The sequence below is a fragment of the Engystomops pustulosus genome, chromosome 6 (assembly GCF_040894005.1).
Source record: "Engystomops pustulosus chromosome 6, aEngPut4.maternal, whole genome shotgun sequence".
In the NCBI taxonomy this organism is placed as follows: Eukaryota; Metazoa; Chordata; class Amphibia; order Anura; family Leptodactylidae; genus Engystomops; species Engystomops pustulosus.
The window spans coordinates 24,082,182-24,100,797 of record NC_092416.1 but is presented as its reverse complement, the minus strand read 5'-3'; the positions used below and the strand labels follow the sequence as shown (position 1 = coordinate 24,100,797).

The window sequence follows — 18,616 nt, the reverse complement described above, 5'->3', positions numbered from 1 at the left end:
CGCTGGAGAACATCTCCACACTCCATCCCTAAAAAAAAATCACAGTCAATATAATGTCCACTAGACTAAGTGCCCCTGCATATACAGATAATACACTGCAACCCATCAATATACACTAATATATACTGCCATATAATTTGCCCCTCGTTAATCCGGTAGCCCCAGGCCACTTTCCCAGTATATAGGTAGCCCATGTCCTCAGTGTGTAGCCAACATATTTCCCCAGTATATAGCCAGCCCCATAGTATATAGCCAGCCAGTCCCCTGCCCCAAAGTATATAGCCAGCCCATAGTAGTATATAGCCAGCCATCCCTCATTAGTATATAGTCAGCCAGCCCACAGTAGTATATTGCTAGACAGCCACCAGTAGTATATAGCCAGCAGGCCCAAATAGTATATAACCAGCCCCATAGTGTATATATATATATATATATATATATATATATATATATATATATATATATATATAGTATTATATATCCTGCCCTCTCTGCAGTGTATAGCCAGCCTGCTCCCCTGTAGTATATAGCTAGCCAGTTCCCCCTGCAGTATATAGTCAGCCAGTCTGCCCCATCTGTAGTATATATCCAGTCCCCAGTAGTATTTAGCCAGCCAGGCCCTCCTGTAGTATATAACCAGCCAGACCCCACCATAGTCTATAATCATCCAGTCCTGTGTAATATATAGCCAGCCTGCCCCCCCTTATATATAGTTACCCCCCTTTAGTATATAGCCAGCCACTCCTCCCGTAGTATATAGCCAGCCTAAACTCTCTGTAGTATGTCGCAATCCAGCCCCCAGCAGTATATAGCCAGCAAGCCCTCAGTAGTATATAGCCACCCTGGTCCCTGTAATCTATAGCCAGCCCCCCTGTAGTATATAGCCAGCCCTGTGTAAAATATAGCCAGCTTGCCCCCTTAGTATATAGCTAAGCTGCCCCCTTGTAGTATATAGCGAGCCCTGTGTCTTATATAGACAGCCTGCCTCCCCCCGTAGTATATAGCCAGCCAGCCCTATATAGTGTATAGCCATTTCCCCCCCTCCCCCGAAGTATTTGGTCAACCTGCTTCCCTGTGGTATATAGCTAGCCTTCCCCCCTTGTAGTATATGTCACCACCAGCTCTCTTTTAATATAAGCCCAGTCCGCCACAGGATTATATAGGGTGAGGAACCAACCCAGCAGCATGTATTAAACTGAGACACAGACATGGGGATTCGTGGATTGAGATAAAAGCACAACACAGGTTCAATTTTATATTTAATTAAGGGAACACTAGACAACCGATGGTGATTTGTTACCCCAGGCAAAGACACTGAGCCTCAGGGTGCTCTGATTATATTAGGTGCAGACACACCCCTGCACACCCATAGAGGGGCTCTAGAGCCACTCCTACTTGATATTAAGTTAAGGACCTTGGAGGAGTTCTAGCTTCTCAAGGGGAAGTCATGGGGTCAGGGTTATGATCTCATTGGATCCAGGTGAATCCATGGATCACCATGATACAAAACCTGACCTATTTGCTCTGGTTTCATTCAGAGATATTTGTATCTCTTTGTCCAAGAATACTAGAACCTATTAAGTCGTATTTATGTGATCCCCTGCTAGCGATATCAATTCCAAAAATGTATTAGCCTTTGGGCTGAGATGGACCATAAATCCATAACTGTCCATTACCAACTTATTGGATGGGGATTTTTATGACCCTTTGTCTGTTGTCAAACAAAATGGAGAGAAGCCTTTGGAACAGTCAGTGCCAGGTCGGCTGAGGGAATCCTTTGAGGCTTTACCTCCTATGGAGTTTGACATTTCTATCTTTGACTCAATTAGGCTATCTGGGATTACGCTGGAGATAGTGTAGGATTTAGATGAACACTGATGAGTAAAAAGCCCCCCCCTGGCCATATTTATCACACTTTGTATCCCGCTTTATCCGGAATCCTGTATCCTGCCTTATCATGAACTGCAAACCTGTACCTGCACCCTTGTATCCTGCCAGTTCTGGAACCACTGAACCCTAATCTGAACCGGAACCATCTGATCCTGTTCTCTGTACCCCATTCCAGACCCTGATCCTTAGTCCGTAACCCCGTTTCTGAGTCAGTTTCTTGATGCTGTTTTGCATATTTATCTGATTCTGACAATGCAATTTTTTGAGTATCCTTTGAGTATCATTTTGAGTATCCTTTTCCATGTATTTTAATGCTCTATACAGCCATGCCTGCATTGAGCTTGTAGTCTGAAAAGTTAAAATTTTTGGATTTTTAGTTATTCCTTACAATGTATTGCCTTTTCATAATTCATCCAAGCAATTTATTCATATTTGCAGATTTATGTTCAATTTCCAAAAATGAAGCAATGTGTGCTAATATATAGAATATGTGTAGGTATATGATAACATGAATTAATATTAAAGGGTTTGGCCACTCTTTTGCATACGTTGCCCATGTGCCTTTACTGCCTTAATGATATTCCCTGTATGCTCATCAATTTAGTTAGCATTCCTGATGCTTACTTTTGTGCTGTATGCAGACTCTCCATGATGCTTTGTTTACATGTCTGAGCTTTAATGCATAGAGGGACTGAAGCAGGAAATTATTACACACCCTTTTCCCTCCGCCACCTCGATTCCTGTCTCTGTCAGTGAAGACTGACTATGTGAGAGAGACACGGTGGGAGACGCCATGAGGATGGCCAAGCGCAGTGAGAGATAGAAGCGGTGTACAGTATATATACAGAGTGCAGCATTGTGAGAACAGAGAAAGACTGAAGCTATCAAAGGTGACATAGACACAGGTATGTATACATGCAGAGTCTAATGGAAGAGATATTTGGAAAGTAGCCAACCCGAATGGACACTTCTTACAGTGAAATTAAAAATGTCACTTTTAGAGGGTTTTACTGGACCCTCTGAGGAATGTGCTTCATATGAAAAGTTTTCCACAGGAAGATGTGAATTATTATAAGAGGTTTTCACAATCACCTGTTCCGCTGCCAGACTCTGCACAATGCACTGAGTGTGTCTTTCACAATTGTTACGGTCGGTGCAACGAAGGTGATTGTTTATTTTGCAATAAATTGGCTTTCGCTATGTTAGAATCTATATAATACAGTATAAATAAACCACCCCATACCATAAGAGTCACAGGCTCAAGAAAAAGAGGAGCAGGTAAGTAGCTACATAGGTAGTCCTGTAGCAGATCACACATTCACTAGAGATTTTTTTTTTTAAATTCTCTTAGAATAGTAATTAACATTCTATAAATGTAAAATTGTTTTATAAGGAAAAATTACTAAAATATGAGCACGTGTTCAAATACAAAATAAAAAATAATGAAATAATAATAATTATTATTATAATTATATCATTATAATTATTATAATTAACATTTAAAGAAAAAAAACCTACTAAGAAGTAGTTAGTTAAGAGGTGATTTGACTCCAGGAAAGAATGATAATTGCAATAATGTATAGATGCTTAAAAAACCCCCACTAAAAACCCACTAGACTACAGTGTATATATATATATGATATAACAAGCCAACTTGAGTATAAGCCGAGGTCCCAAAGAAAACCTATTGACTTGAGTATAAGCTCTAGGGTGGGACATACATGTGTCACAGCCTCCCCCAATAATGAGATTGTGCCATAGTCTCTTCCAGCTCTGTTACCAGTGAAGAGGAGAAGGAAAAGCTGCGTGGAGCATTGGAAAGTGAGTATGAAAGTTTATTCTTTTATACACTTGTGTATAAGCCGAGTTTAGTTTTTTCAGCATATTTTTGTGCTGCAAAATTTGGCTTATACTCAAGTATATACGGTACTACCCAACCCAGGTCGGGTATCATCGATCCTTCCTAGAATTCCCTTTTTTATATGAATATGTAAAAAAAAAATCTCCCCCCCCAAAGTCAGGAAAATATGACTCTCCTCAGCTCCTTTTCACATGAGATGAGTAAAGTTTAGTGATTGCAGGGGTCATTTTTGATTGTGTAATTTTAGCAGCCCCCATCTTTTGTTCTATAGAACATAGGCTTATAGCTTTGTGATATACAGAACTAGATTTCCAGGAATCTTAACAGATAGTATGAAATATAAAGCTGTATATCTACTTACATCTATACCTATTTATCAACTACCTGTTTGTCCAGTTCTAGAGTTCACAGAAGCATAAGCTTGATGGAATCGGAAAGATGAGATCCTTGTATTCAATACTAACTGTAGCTCCCGGCGTTGCCCAGGATAGTAAATAACTGGTCTTAGCCATAACAAAATAGAATGGGTTAGCAGAAAATATTTATATGTATCAATAAACTATCTCAAACTGTCTCTGACTGTCTCTGTCACTGACCGTCTCTGTCACTGACACTGTCACTGATACTGAGAGACTGTCTATCTCTGGCAATCTCTTACAGTCTCTTTCAGTGACTATCTGGGGCAGTCTTTTAGTGACTAACTGTCTATGACACTCTCATTCAATGACTGTCGTTGACACTCTAATTACAGTGACTGTCTCTGACACTATCATTTCAGTCATTATCTGACACTTACCTGTGGCACACACACACACATACACCCAGCTTTATATATTAGATGATCCAAAAAGTATGTTTCTAGGTGCTACAAAACAGTAGATAGAAGCTTCTGAAGTGACACTACCTTTGAAACCACTAAACTTGACTCTCCTCTTTTGAAAATATGGTGAGAAGAGTCTTATTTGCTGTATTTTAGGGGAGATTTCACATAAAAGAGGAAATTCTAAAAATGAATTTATATACTTTATTAAGGCATTTTTCATTAATAAACAGTTGAAGTCCACTATTCAGGACCTTGTGTTTTTCTAATAGTAATGTAAAGCTATTCATATCCCTCACCCGGTAGGACCCAACAAATCCATATATTACTAGGGCTATTACTAGCATTATTACTAGGACTATTACTAGGACTATTACTAGGGCTATTACTAGGGCTATTACTAGGACTATTACCAGGGCTTTTACTAGGACTATTACTAGGACTTTTACTAGGACTATTACTAGGACTTTTACTAGGGCTATTACTAGGACTATTACTAGGGATATTACTAGGACTATCACTAGGGATATTACTTTGACTATCCCTAGGGCTATTACTAGGGCTATTACTAGGACTATTACTAGGGCTATTACTAGGACTATTACTAGAGCTATTACTAGGACTACCACTAGGACTATTACTAGGACTAGTAGTATGACTATTAGCAGAAAAATAGCTAGGATTATTAGTAGGACTATTACTAGGACTATTAGTAGGACTATTACTAGGACTAGTAGTAGGACCATTACTGGGACTATTACTAGGACTCACTCTTACCAGGATTATGACTAGGGCTATTACTAGATTACTAGGATTATTACTAGGACTATTACTAGGACTATTACCAGGACTATTACCAGGACTATTACTAGGGCTATTACTAGGGCTATTACTAGGACTATTACTAGGACTATTACTAGGACTATGACTAGGACTATTACTAGATTACTAGGATTATTACTAAGACTATTACTAGGGCTATTGCTAGGACTATTACTAGGACTCTTACTAGGACTATCACTAGGGCTATTACTATATTACTAGGATTATTACAAGGACTATTTGCAGGACTATTGCCAGGACTATTACTAGGACTATTACTTGGACCATTACTAAGGATATTATCAGGGTTATTACTAGTGCTATTACTAGTAATAATGCTAGGGCTATTACTAGGGCTATTATTAGGAATATTACTAGGACTATTAGTAGGACTTTTATTAGGACTATTACTAGCCTAGTACTTGGCCTCCTATTACTTATCACTGTTGTCTCTTCTTATGTGTAAAAACTGCTTCTTTCTCTTTCTTCACAGAAATGCGGAGTCTCTGGATCTCTCAGTTATGGATATTGGCTGCAGTATTTTATGGTGAGAGATCACATGATGCTGGTTATTTTGTATTAGACAAAGGGGGCTCAGCATAGACAATGCAGATAATAACAAAGCCAGACAGTAAGCCTGGAACTGATCACATGAAGTCAGTGGCATAGCTGGAGTTTCAGCACAAGGGGGGCAACACATCTGAGTGGGCCCCAAAAAATGTTTTTAACTGCTATAGTACATACTAATATCTGAGCGGTGCTAGCAGTCGGAGGGTCCTTGGCTGAAGCAGAAGAATGCTGAATGCGCTTTTCACAGCATCATTCTGTTACACCCATCACCTGTGTCTCCTGCTAACCCAGAGCCCCCACCACACAGCACTCTTCTGCTTCAGCCCGGGAACTGCTGTCTACTAGCAGCACTCACAGCGCATGTCCTGGGTTGTTTTTATAAAAGGTCAATAGTGACCCCAGCAGGGCTAGGAAAAGGCATTTTGGTGCCCGGGCCAGACAAGCAAAATTACGATCAAACTCCCACTCCTTTAAAATTGTAGAAAAATGCAGCAGAATCAGAGCAAAGCCTAAAGGGAAAAATGAATTGCCCCCTAAATAAAAAAAACATCCTAAGAGTCTATAGCCTAAGGCCTACCAGTAGTAAAAGCAGTATGTAGCACTAATATTTCACTCCAGCGAAAAAATACTGAACATATTAATATAACCTGAAATTTATATACTACAAACATTAATATATTCCAGCAATGAATAAACCAAATACTGTATATACTTTAGTATAAGCCAACCCAAGTATAAGCTGAGACCCCTAATTTTAACAAAAAAAACTGGAAAAACCTAGTGACCCAAGTATAAACCAAGGGTGGGAAATGCCTTGGTCACAGCCCCTATAGTAGATAGCCTGCCAGCCCCTGTAGTATATAGCCTGCCAGCCAATGTAGTATATAGCCTGCCAGCCCCCTGTAGTATATAGCCTGCTGGCCCCTGTAGTATATAGCCTGCCAGCCCCATTTAAAATATATTCTGCCTGCCCCCTGTAGTATATAGTGAGCCAGCCCCTGCAGTATATATCCTGGCAGACCCTAAAGTATATAGCCTGCCAGCTCCCTGTAGTAAATAGCCTGGCAGCCCCTGTATTATATAGCCACCAGTCTCTCTAGTATATACCCTGCCAGCCCCTGTAGTATATAGCCTGCCAGGCCCCCTGTAGTATATAGCTCATAGCTTGCCAGCCCCCTGTAGTATATAGCCTGCCAGACCCTGTAGTATATAGCATGCCAGCCGCTGTAGTATATAGCCACCAGCTCCCTGTAGCATATAGCCTGCCAGCCCCTGCAGTATATAGCCTGCCAGCCCCTGCAGTTTATAGCCAGCAAATCTCCTGTAGTATATAACCTGACAGCCCCCTGTAGTATATAGCCTGACAGCCACTGTACTTTGTACCCTGTCAGCCTCTGTAGTATATAGCCTGCCAGCCACTGTAGTGTATTGCCAGCCAGTCTCCTGTAGTATATAGCCTGCCAGACTCCTGTCATATATAGCCTGCCAGCCCATGTAGTATATAGCCAGCGCCCTGTAGTGTATAGCCTGCCAGCCCCCTGTAGTATATAGCCTGCAAGCCTCTGTAGTATATAGCCAGCCTGCCCCCTGTAGTGTATAGCCTGCCAGCCCCCTGTAGTATATAGCCTTCCAGGCCCTGTAGTATATAGCTTGCCAGTCCCTGTAGTATATAGTCTGCCAGCCCCTGTAGTATATAGCCATCCACTGTAGTATATAGCCTGAAAGCCCCCTGTAGTATATTGCCTGCCAGCCACCTGTAGTAAATGGCTTGCCCCATGTAGTATATAGCCTGCCACATCCTGTAGTATATAACCTGTCAGCCCCCTAGAATATAGCCTGCAGCCCCTGCCCACCCACCCCCAGTATATAGGCTGCAGCCCTTGCACCCAATATAATGCCTGTATGAAAAACACAAACAGTGCGCTAACACACCGACACCCCCTGGCAGGTCCTCTTCTATTCGCCGATGCTACTGTATTTGCTCCATGTCCCTGCACGGTCCCCGCATCGTGACATCAGCTGCTTGCTTCATATCATTCTGTGATGCACATAGGAGAATGTCAGCGAGTGGCTGACGTCACTATCCCTGCGACGGACAGCGTGGGGACACAGAACCGATAATGGAGTACCGTTGAATAGAAGAGGACCTGCTGGGGGTGTCAGAAGGTGAATACACAGTATAGCCTGCCAGACACTGTAGTATATAGCCTGCCAGCCACCGTACTATATAGCCTGCCAGCCACTGTAGTATATAGCCTGCCGGCCCCTGTAGTATATAGCCTGCCAGCCCCTGTATTATATAGTCTGCCAGCCGCCTGTAGTAAATGGCTTGCCCCATGTAGTATATAGCCTGCCACATCCTGTAGTATATAACCTGTCAGCCCCCTAGAATATAGCCTGCAGCCCCTGCCCACCCACCCCCAGTATATAGGCTGCAGCCCTTGCACCCAATATAATGCCTGTATGAAAAACACAAACATTGCGCTAACACACCGACACCCCCTGGCAGGTCCTCTTCTATTCGCCGATGCTACTGTATTTGCTCCATGACCCTGCACGGTCCCTGCATCGTGACATCAGCTGCTTGCTTCATATCATTCTGTGATGCACATAGGAGAATGTCAGCGAGTGGCTGACGTCACTATCCCTGCGACGGACAGCGTGGGGACACAGAACCGATAATGGAGTACCGTTGAATAGAAGAGGACCTGCTGGGGGTGTCAGAAGGTGAATACACAGTATAGCCTGCCAGCCACTGTAGTATATAGCCTGCCAGCCACCGTACGATATAGCCTGCCAGCCACTGTAGTATATAGCCTGCCTGCCCCTGTAGTATATAGCCTGCCAGCCCCTGTATTATATAGCCTGCCAGCCCTCTGTAGTATATAGCCTGCCAGCCCCATTTAAAATATATTCTGCCTGCCCCCTGTAGTATATAGTGAGCCAGCCCCAGTATTATATATCCTTGCAGCTCCTGAAGTATATAGCCTGCCAGCTCCCTGTAGTAAATAGCCTGGCAACCCCTGTATTATATAGACACCAGTCTCTCTAGCATATAGCCTGCCAGCCCCTGTAGTATATAGACTGCCAGGCCCCCTGTAGTATATAGTTCATAGCTTGCCAGCCCCCTGTAGTATATAGCCTGCCAGCCCCTGTAGTTTATAGCATGCCAGCCACTGTAGTATATAGCCACCAGCTCCCTGTAGCATATAGCCTGCCAGCCCCTGCAGTATATAGCCTGCCAGCCCCTGTAGTTTATAACCAGCAAATCTCCTGTAGTATATAGCCTGACAGCCCCCTGTAGTATATAGCCTGACAGCCCCCTGTAGTATATAGCCTGACAGCCACTGTAGTTTGTACCCTGCCAGTCTCTGTAGTATATAGCCTGCCAGCCACTGTAGTGTATTGCCAGCCAGTCTCCTGTAGTATATAGCCTGCCAGACTCCTGTCGTATATAGCCTGCCAGCCCATGTAGTATATATCCAGCGCCCTGTAGTGTATAGCCTGCCAGCCCCCTGTAGTATATAGCCTGCAAGTCTCTGTAGTATAAAGGCAGCCTGCCCCCTGTATTGTATCGCCTGCCAGCCCCTGTAATATATAGCCTGCCAGTCCCCTGTAGTATATAGCCTTCCAGCCACTGTAGTATATAGCTTGCCAGCCCCTGTAGTATATAGTCTGCCAGCCCCTGTAGTATATAGCCATCCACTGTAGTATATAGCCTGCAAGCCCCCTGTAGTATATTGCCTGCCAGCCACCTGTAGTAAATGGCTTGCCCCACGTAGTATATAGCCTGACAGCCCCCTGTAGTATATAGCCTGACATCCCCCTGTAGTATATAGCTTGCCAGCCACTGTAGTTTGTACCCTGCCAGCCTCTGTAGTATACAGCCTGCCAGCCACTGTAGTGTATTGCCAGCCAGTCTCCTGTAGTATATAGCCTGCCAGACTCCTGTCGTATATAGCCTGCCAGCCCATGTAGTATATAGCCAGCGCCCTGTAGTGTATAGCCTGCCAGCCCCTTGTAGTATATAGCCTGCAAGCATCTGTATTATATAGCCAGCCTGCCCCCTGTAGTGTATCGCCTGCCAGCCCCTGTAATATATAGCCTGCCAGTCTCCTGTAGTATATAGCCTTCCAGCCCCTGTAGTATATAGCTTGCCAGCCCCTGTAGTATATAGTCTGCCAGCCCCTGCAGTATATAGCCATCCACTGTAGTATATAGCCTGCAAGCCCCCTGTAGTATATTGCCTGCCAGCCACCTGTAGTACATGGCTTGCCCCATGTAGTATATAGCATGCCACCTCCTGTAGTATATAGCCTGTCAGCCCCCTAGAATATAGCCTGCAGCCCCTGCCCACCCACCCCCAGTATATAGGCTGCAGCCCCTGCACCCAATATAATGCCTGTATGAAAAAAACAAACAGTGCGCTAACACACCGACACCCCCTGGCAGGTCCTCTTCTATTCGCCGATGCTACTGTATTTGCTCCATGTCCCTGCACGGTCCGTCGCAGGCATCGTGACGTCAGCTGCTTGCTGATATCATTCTGTGATGCACATAGGAGAATGTCAGCGAGTGGCTGACGTCACTATCCCTGCGACGGACAGCGTGGGGACACAGAGCCGATAATGGAGTACCGTTGAATAGAAGAGGACCTGCTGGGGGTGTCAGAAGGTGAATACACAGTATAGCCTGCCAGCCACTGTAGTATATAGCCTGCCAGCCACCGTACTATATAGTCTGCCAGCCACTGTAGTATATAGCCTGCCATCCCCTGTAGTATTTAGCCTGCCAGCCCCCTGTAGTATATAGTCTGCCAGCCCCATTTAAAATATATTCTGCCTGCCCCCTGTAGTATATAGTCAGCCAGCCCCAGTATTATATATCCTTGCAGCTCCAGAAATATATAGCCTGCCAGCGCCCTGTAGTAAATAGCCTGGCAACCCTAGTATTATATAGACACCAGTCTCTCTAGCATATAGCCTGCCAGCACCCCTGTGGTATATAGCTTATAGCTTGCCAGTCCCCTGTAGTATATAGCCTGTCAGCCGCTGTAGTTTGTAGGATGCCAGCTGCTGTAGTATATAGCCACCAGCTCCCTGTAGCATATTGCCTGCCAGCCCCTGTAGTATATGGCCTGCCAGTCCCCTGTAGTGTATAGCCTGCCAGCCCCCTGTAGTGTATGGCCTGCCGGCCCCTGTAGTATATAGCCTGACAGCCCCTGTAGTATATAGCCTTCCAGCCCATGTAGTATATAGGCTGCCAGGCCCTCTAGTTTATGGCCTGCCGGCCCCTGTAGTATATAGCCTGCTAGGCCCTGTAGTATATATTCTGCCAGCCCCCTTTATTATATAGCCAGGCAGCCCCTGTAGTATATATCCTGCCAGTTCCTCTAGTATATAGCCTGCCAGCCCCTGTAGTATATAGCCTGCCAGCCCTCTGTAGTAAATAGCTTGCCCCCCGCAGTATATAGCCTGCCACCTCCTGTAGTATATAGCCTGCCAGCCCCCTAGAATATAGCATGCAGCCCCTGCACCCACACTACCAGTATATAGGCTGCAGCACCTGTACACAATGTAATGCCTGTAGGAAAAAATTAAACAGTGCACTAACATACCGACTCCCCCCGGCAGGTCCTCTTCTATTCAGCGATGCTCCATTATCGGCTCCGAGCCCCTGCGCGGTTTGTCGCAGGCATCATGACGTCAGCCTCTTGCTGATATCATTCTGTGTGCCAATGCCGACGCACATAGGAGATTGTCAGCGAGTGGCTGACGTCACTATCCCTGCGACGGACAGCGTGTGGACGCGGAGCCGATGATGGAGTACCGCTGAATAGAAGAGGACCAGCTGGGGGTTTCAGAAGGTGAATACACCGTATAGCCAGCCAGCCACTGTAGTATATAGCCTGCCAGCCACCGTAGTATATAGCCTGCCAGCCACTGTAGTGTATAGCCAGCCCCCTGTAGTATATAGCCTTCCAGCCCCTGTAGTATATAGCCTCCCAGCCCCCTGTAGTATATAGTCTGCCAGCCCCGTTTAAAATATAGTCTGCCTGCCCCCTGTAGAATATAGTGAGCCAGCCCCGGTAGAATATAGCCTACCAGCCCCTGTAGTATATAGCCTGCCAGCCCCTGTAGTATATGGCCTGCCAGCCCCCAGTAGTAAATAGCTTGCCCCCCGTAGTATATAGCCTGCCACCTCCTGTACTATATTGCCTGCCAGCAATATCACTATCCCTGCGACGGGCAGCGTGGGGACTCGGAGCCGATGATGGAGTACCGCTGAAGAAAAGAGGACCTGCTGGGGGCATCAGAAGGTGAAAACACAGTATAGCCTCCCAGCCACTGTAGTATATGGCCTGCCAGCCAATGTAGTATAAAGCCTGCCAGCCCCCTGTAGTATATAGCCTGCCAGCCCCTGTAGTATATAGCCTGCAAGCCCCCTGTAGTATATAGTCTGCCAGCCCCATTTAAAATATATTCTGCCTGCCTCCTGTAGTATATAGTGTATCAGCCCCTGTATTATATATCCTGGCAGCCCCTGAAGTATACAGCCTGCCAGCTCCCTGTAGTAAATAGTCTGGCAGCCCCTGTAGTATATAGCCACCAGTCTCTCTAGCATATAGCCTGCCAGCCCCTGTAGTATTTGGCCTGACAACCCCCCTATAGTATATAGCTTATAGCTTGCCAGCCCCTGTAGAATATAGCCTGCAGTCCCCTGTAGTTTATAGCATGCCAGCTGCTGTAGTATATAGCCACCAGCTCCCTTAGCATATAGCCTGCCTACCCCTGTAGTATATAGCCTGCCAGCCCGTGTAATGTATAGCCAGCCAGTCTCCTGTAGTATATAGCCTGAAAGCCCCCTGTAGTACATAGCCTTCCAGACCCCTGTAGCATATAGCCTGCCTGCCTCTGTAGTTCATACCCTGCCAGCCTCTGTAGTATATAGCCTGCCAGCCCCCGGTGGTACATAGGCTGCCAGCCCCCTGTAGTGTATAGCCAGACAGCCCCTGTAGTATAAAACCAGCCAGCCCCTGCAGTATATAGCCTGCCACTCCCCTGTACTAAATAGCCTGCCCCTCGTAGTATATAACCTGACACCTCCTGTATTATATAGCCTGTAGCCCCTGCCTTCCCAACCCCAGTATATAGCCTGCAGCCCCTGCACCCAGTACAATGCCTGTAGGAAAAAAACAAACAGTGCACTCACATTCCGACGCCCCCCGGCAGGTCCTCTTCTATCCAGCGATGCTCCGGTATCAGCTCCCTTTCCCTGCGCATACCATCGCACGCATTGTAACGTCAGCCGCTTTCTGACATAATTCTGTGTGCTGATACCGACGCACATAGTAGAATTTCTGCAAGTGGCTGACGTCACTATCCCTGCGACGTACAGGGCGGGGAAACAGAGCCGATGACGGAGCACCGCTGAATAGACAAGGACCTGCTGGGGGGCGTTAGAAGACGAGTACACAGTGGGGATCATTTACTAAGGGTTCCGCGGACCGCACAATTGTCGGATTTTCCGACAATTACAGATTTACGGCGCATTCAAAAGGGTTATTTTTTTTTTTGACTCAAGTATAAGTCGAGGTGAGGTTCTTCAGCACATTTTTTGGTGCTGAAAAAATCGGCTTATACTCGAGTATATACTGTATGTCCTAGAAGGATCAAGAACTCTTTCCTCTAAAACGTTAGCTTCTGCTCATTAATAGGTTTAACACTCACTACCTCTGAGTATACACCAAAAGGAGGTGCCCTCAGAAGTTTGATTTTTATGTAACTAACACATTTATTGTGGGCTATTTGATGCCTATTATTGTAAGAACCAGCATCCATTATTATGTGAATATCACAGATAAGGTTCTGTAGTAGAAGTTTGATGTTTGTTTGTTTTTTTTGATTGCTATTCGTATTTGAAGAACAAACCTAAACAACCTATAATGAACGTAACCCAGGGATTGCCTGCAGTTATGTTCCCCATAGATTACAGATGATCACTGAAGGTCCCAGCACCTTGTGGTCAGATTATTATTAAGGAACGTGTCAGGGATGCTGCAAAATACAGATACCCTTAAAATATGGGATTATATATGTGACTTTCTATGGGTTTTGTTTATCAGATAGGTCATTTTAAGAGCCCCTTTTGGGACAGGTCCTTATGTGGGTTTTCATATCTGATGTATCATTTCTGGAATATGTTGATCCTATTTTCACAAAAAGATAATTCCTCTGTTTCTATCTCAGATGCTGGTGGACAACAACCAAAACAAGGTAATTGTACTGGAGAAATGTCTATTTATTATAAAGATTTTAGGTTAGTTCTATGTCATAGAACTGTCTGGCTACATGACCAGAGCCTGAAGCCTCTATATCTGACGCCAGCACTTGATAAATCCCCCACCCGTAAGATATAATTACAAATTGTGTAACATATGCTACAAAATTAAAATGAACAAAATCAGCCAGAGCTGAGATACGTTTCTTTCTTCATTTCTTACCGGGCTATAAATTTCAGTTAGTATAAACATAAAAAGTATTTGTTTAAAAAAACATCAACATTTTAGTAGATTTTGCATCCTCCAAGATATTTTTAGAAAGTTAAATTAGTACATGGTATGACCACCGGGTCGCTACCTCTTGAATTGGTCATATATCAGTCATCAACGTGTAGTTTGGGGCAGGAAGAACAGGTTTGCAAGTCAGTGACAAATGCAATTTCAATAAAGATAATTAGCAAGACAAGGTCAAGTAAAAAATAAAACCTAAATTACTTGGAAAATAGTCAGAAGGCAGAAGGAACTAGAACCCTACGGGGCTTATTCAGATGGCTGAAATTGTGCCCGTAATGTGGCCCATTGCAGACAATGCAGACATTGCAGATCACAGCCACAATGGAAGTCTATGGCTCCCGGTCATGGTGCGGTGCAGCCGCTCACTTGCTTATGAGGGGTGAGGAGCGCTCACCCCACACACCTCTCCTTCTGGCCCTGTGCTCACCCAGGATCTGGTCTAGGTGAGGACATGGCAGTCTGAATGTACCAAATAATATTCAGAAGACTTGTAGATAGAGTGAGTTCAATTTATGGGCAAGTAGATCATAAGACACCACACATCTGTACACAACTTGATACCGTTTGGGCTGGTCCCAAAAGGACCTCTTTTTTCTATTGACCAAAGGTACCGAATTGAATGATTGGAGTATTAATTAATTAATAAGGCTTAAGTAAATCTAATTATCACAAATGCAGAAGAATTCATGAAGCAAAGCTTCTTTATTTTTTGCATTTCAGCCCCTGCATTTGCATCAGTATGGTGGTGTATTATTTTGAAGAAGTGATCAGTTGATCACTTGCCCAAGTCCCTTAGGCGGGAACCAAAAAAAAGTGTAAAAAAGCAAAAAAAAAAAAGTTTTAAAAAATAAAATTTGATAAACTATATAAGTCCCCTAAATGCCCCCATATAGTGTAAAAAATCGACAAAAAAACTTTAAAAAGAAAAAAAATATACCGGCTTACATACAAATTCAACTGAAAAAAAAACGAAACAACCCATACTGAACGTAACCCAGGGATTGCCTGTAGTTATGTTCCTCATAGATAACAGGTGATCACTGAAGGCCCCAGTACCTCGTGGTCAGATTATTACCAAGACTCCAGTCAGGGATTGTGCAAAATACAGATCCTCTTTAAAGATGGGATTAAATATATGTGTCTTTTAATGGGTTTTATTTATCAAATAGGTCATTGTATGAGTCCCTATGGGGACAGGTCCTTATGTATGTTTATATATCTGTAATTTTTGGAATATATTGATCCTGTCTTCACAAAAAGATAATTCCTCTGTTTCTATCTTAGATCCTGGCGGAGTAATAAAACTACCAGGTAAATAGCAGAGAAATGTCTATTTATGATCAAGATCTGAGGTAAGGAAATCAGGATCCTCTTTTGTGTTACTGTGAGCTGGAATATGGAATTATGGGAATATCAACAATATCACCAAATATATAATATCATCAAAGTGCAGATGTCAGGATACACTCAACATACACCCAGGATACACTCAACATACACCCAGGATACACTCAGCATACACCCAGGATACACTCAGCATACACCCAGGATATACTCAACATACACCCTGGATACAATCATCATACACCCAGGATACACTCAGTGCACACCAAGGATACACTTAGCATACACCCAGGATACAATCAGCACACACCCAGGATAAACTCAACATACACCTAGGATACAATCAACATGCACCCAGGATACACTCAGCATACACCCAGGATATACCCAGGATACACTCAGCATACACACAGGAAACACTCAGCATACACCCAGGATACACTCAGCATACACCCAGGATACACTCATCATACACCCAGGATATACCCAGGATACACTCAGCATACACACAGGAAACACTCAGCATACACCCAGGATACACTCAGCATACACCCAGGATACACTCAGCATACACCCTCTTGAATTGGTCCAGTATAGGTGAAAGCTGGTCTAGAGCCAAGAGAATCTGTCTGTCACATAGCACAAGGAGACAGCCAAGGGAAACAGTATGGGTTGGGCTCATGTCTAGTCGAGGCAGGAAGGACAGGTTGGCAAGTAAGTGACAAATGTAATTTCAATAAAGATAATCAGCAAGACAAGCTCAAGTCTGTAATTGAAGACAATTGAAGTCTATGTCTCCCGGTCATACTGGGATGAAGCCGATCATCTGCCTTTGTAGGGAGAAGGGGTGAGAGCACCCCACCGCTCCCACCTCCTCCTGGCCCTGTGCTCACCAAAAATCTACTCAAATACTACTCAGGAGGCCTGTTGACGTAGCAAGTTCAATTTATGGGAAAGTAGATAGTTGTGGACACCACACATCTGTACACAACTTGATAACCTTTGGGGTGGTTCCAAGAGGACTTCTTTCTGCTATTGACCAAGGATTCTGAATTGAATGATTGGATGATTAATTAAGCCATCTAAATATCACAAATGGAGAGGAATTCATGTACCAAAACTTATATAGCACTCACACAATGAATACACCTAAGGCTATATTCACACGACCGTATGGGTGGCTTCCCCCATAAACGGCAATGGGCTCACAGCGCCGTACGGGAACAATACGGAGCAGCACATGTGTAGCACCATAGTGTTCTGTAGCCTGGAGAAAGATAGGACATGTAGCTATAATGCTGTGGAGAGGGGCGGGGGTGAACAGCGTGCTACGGTACGGCCGGCACAACGTCGGGTGCATGTAGCCTGAGGCGTGTTTTGACTTAAGTGTTGTAAGTAGGGACATGTATTTTGCCTTTTAACATGCATAGTTATGATTAACATTGCTAAACACATGTTCAAACTTACAAAGCCTATACATTACGGTGGAAACACAATACAAATGCATATTCAAAACCCTCAGCACATAGAGGTTTGTGCTACAGAGACCTGATCCAATAACAAGTATTGCATTAAGGTAGCAATGGAGCGTTTTTACCACCTGCCTGTAGGTCGGGAGCCTGTAGGTGGAGAGTCATGGGTCAATAATAATTTAGTCCTGTAACATTTAAGGTTCACCCTGTCAAAGTCTCAAATCAAATAAAATGTCATTTACGATAATTGTGGGCATTTGCAATGGTCCTATCCATTCTTTCTGAGCTCTACCCACTTACATAAAGTTGCCATGATGTCATTTTATAGTACATTTTGTTGTCTGGGGTATAATAAATTCCCCCCAGAAAGTGACTTCATCAAGTCTCATGCTTAGTCTTTACACAGGGTGGTGGTGGTGGTGGTGGTGGTGGGGGGTTCTATGTTCAACCAATCAGGTGTGATCAGGAAGCTGCATTCACATTTAGTGTTTTTTGTTGCGTTTTAACTGCATTAGAAGCTGCAGTGTTTCTGGTGGTCATTCCAGAACACATTTGTTTCAGTGAAAATTAATTTGCAGTTTCTAATGCAGTTAAAATGCAGTTAAAATACACCAAAAAACGCCACGCATGAATGCAGCCTAATGCAGTAAGATGTATAGATGCAGATGCAATTGTGTATTGAAATTCAGCATTTTGGGGCCCTAGATTTTATTTTGCCCAGTGCCCCATTTTGTCTAAAACCGGCTTTGGTCTAGGGAGTTCTAAACCTTTAAGCCCTCACACCAATCCGGTGGTAGGTGCCACTAATGTATGTATGTATGTATGTATGTATGTATGTAAGGATAGCCCTTTTAAGGGTTAATTCTTTAGTCCCTTTTATCTTTTTTAATCTTTAATTGTGGTAATATGCTAATTTACTAAAGAGGCTACTGGGTCATGGTGTAGTCGGAGCTGAGGCTACACGGACCAGCTACTCCACGCCACAGTAGCCTCCTTGATCCTCCTACCCAGATATCTTCAGTGGAGCTTCGCGCCCTTGCCTGCAAAGCCGGCGTTCTACGCATGTGCAGAACGCAGGCTGCCGGCTGCAGGTCTCGGGTCTGAAGCCAGAGCTACTGTGCATGCGCAGAACACTGGCTTTGCGCACAGGAGCACGCAGCTATGAGGCTGAAGATGTCTGGGTAGGAGGATCAAGGAGGCTATTGTGGCGTGGAGTAGCCGGTCCGTGTAGCCTCAGCTCCGACTACACCCTGACCCAGTAG

General features: G+C 44.3%; 1 protein-coding gene across 1 annotated transcript in view; it reads left to right on the top strand.

Moving 5' to 3' along the window:
• Positions 1-3,112: 3,112 nt before the first annotated feature.
• The window catches only part of LOC140065595 (IgGFc-binding protein-like), a 43,753-nt gene continuing 28,249 nt past the window's right edge, over positions 3,113-18,616 (top strand). The window contains exons 1-5 of the mRNA XM_072113184.1: positions 3,113-3,168; positions 3,652-3,711; positions 5,887-5,940; positions 14,213-14,239; positions 15,823-15,849. Coding sequence (XP_071969285.1) covers positions 5,889-5,940; positions 14,213-14,239; positions 15,823-15,849 — 106 coding nt within the window. The 5' untranslated portion in view covers positions 3,113-3,168; positions 3,652-3,711; positions 5,887-5,888. The remainder of the gene's footprint in view (positions 3,169-3,651; positions 3,712-5,886; positions 5,941-14,212; positions 14,240-15,822; positions 15,850-18,616) is intronic.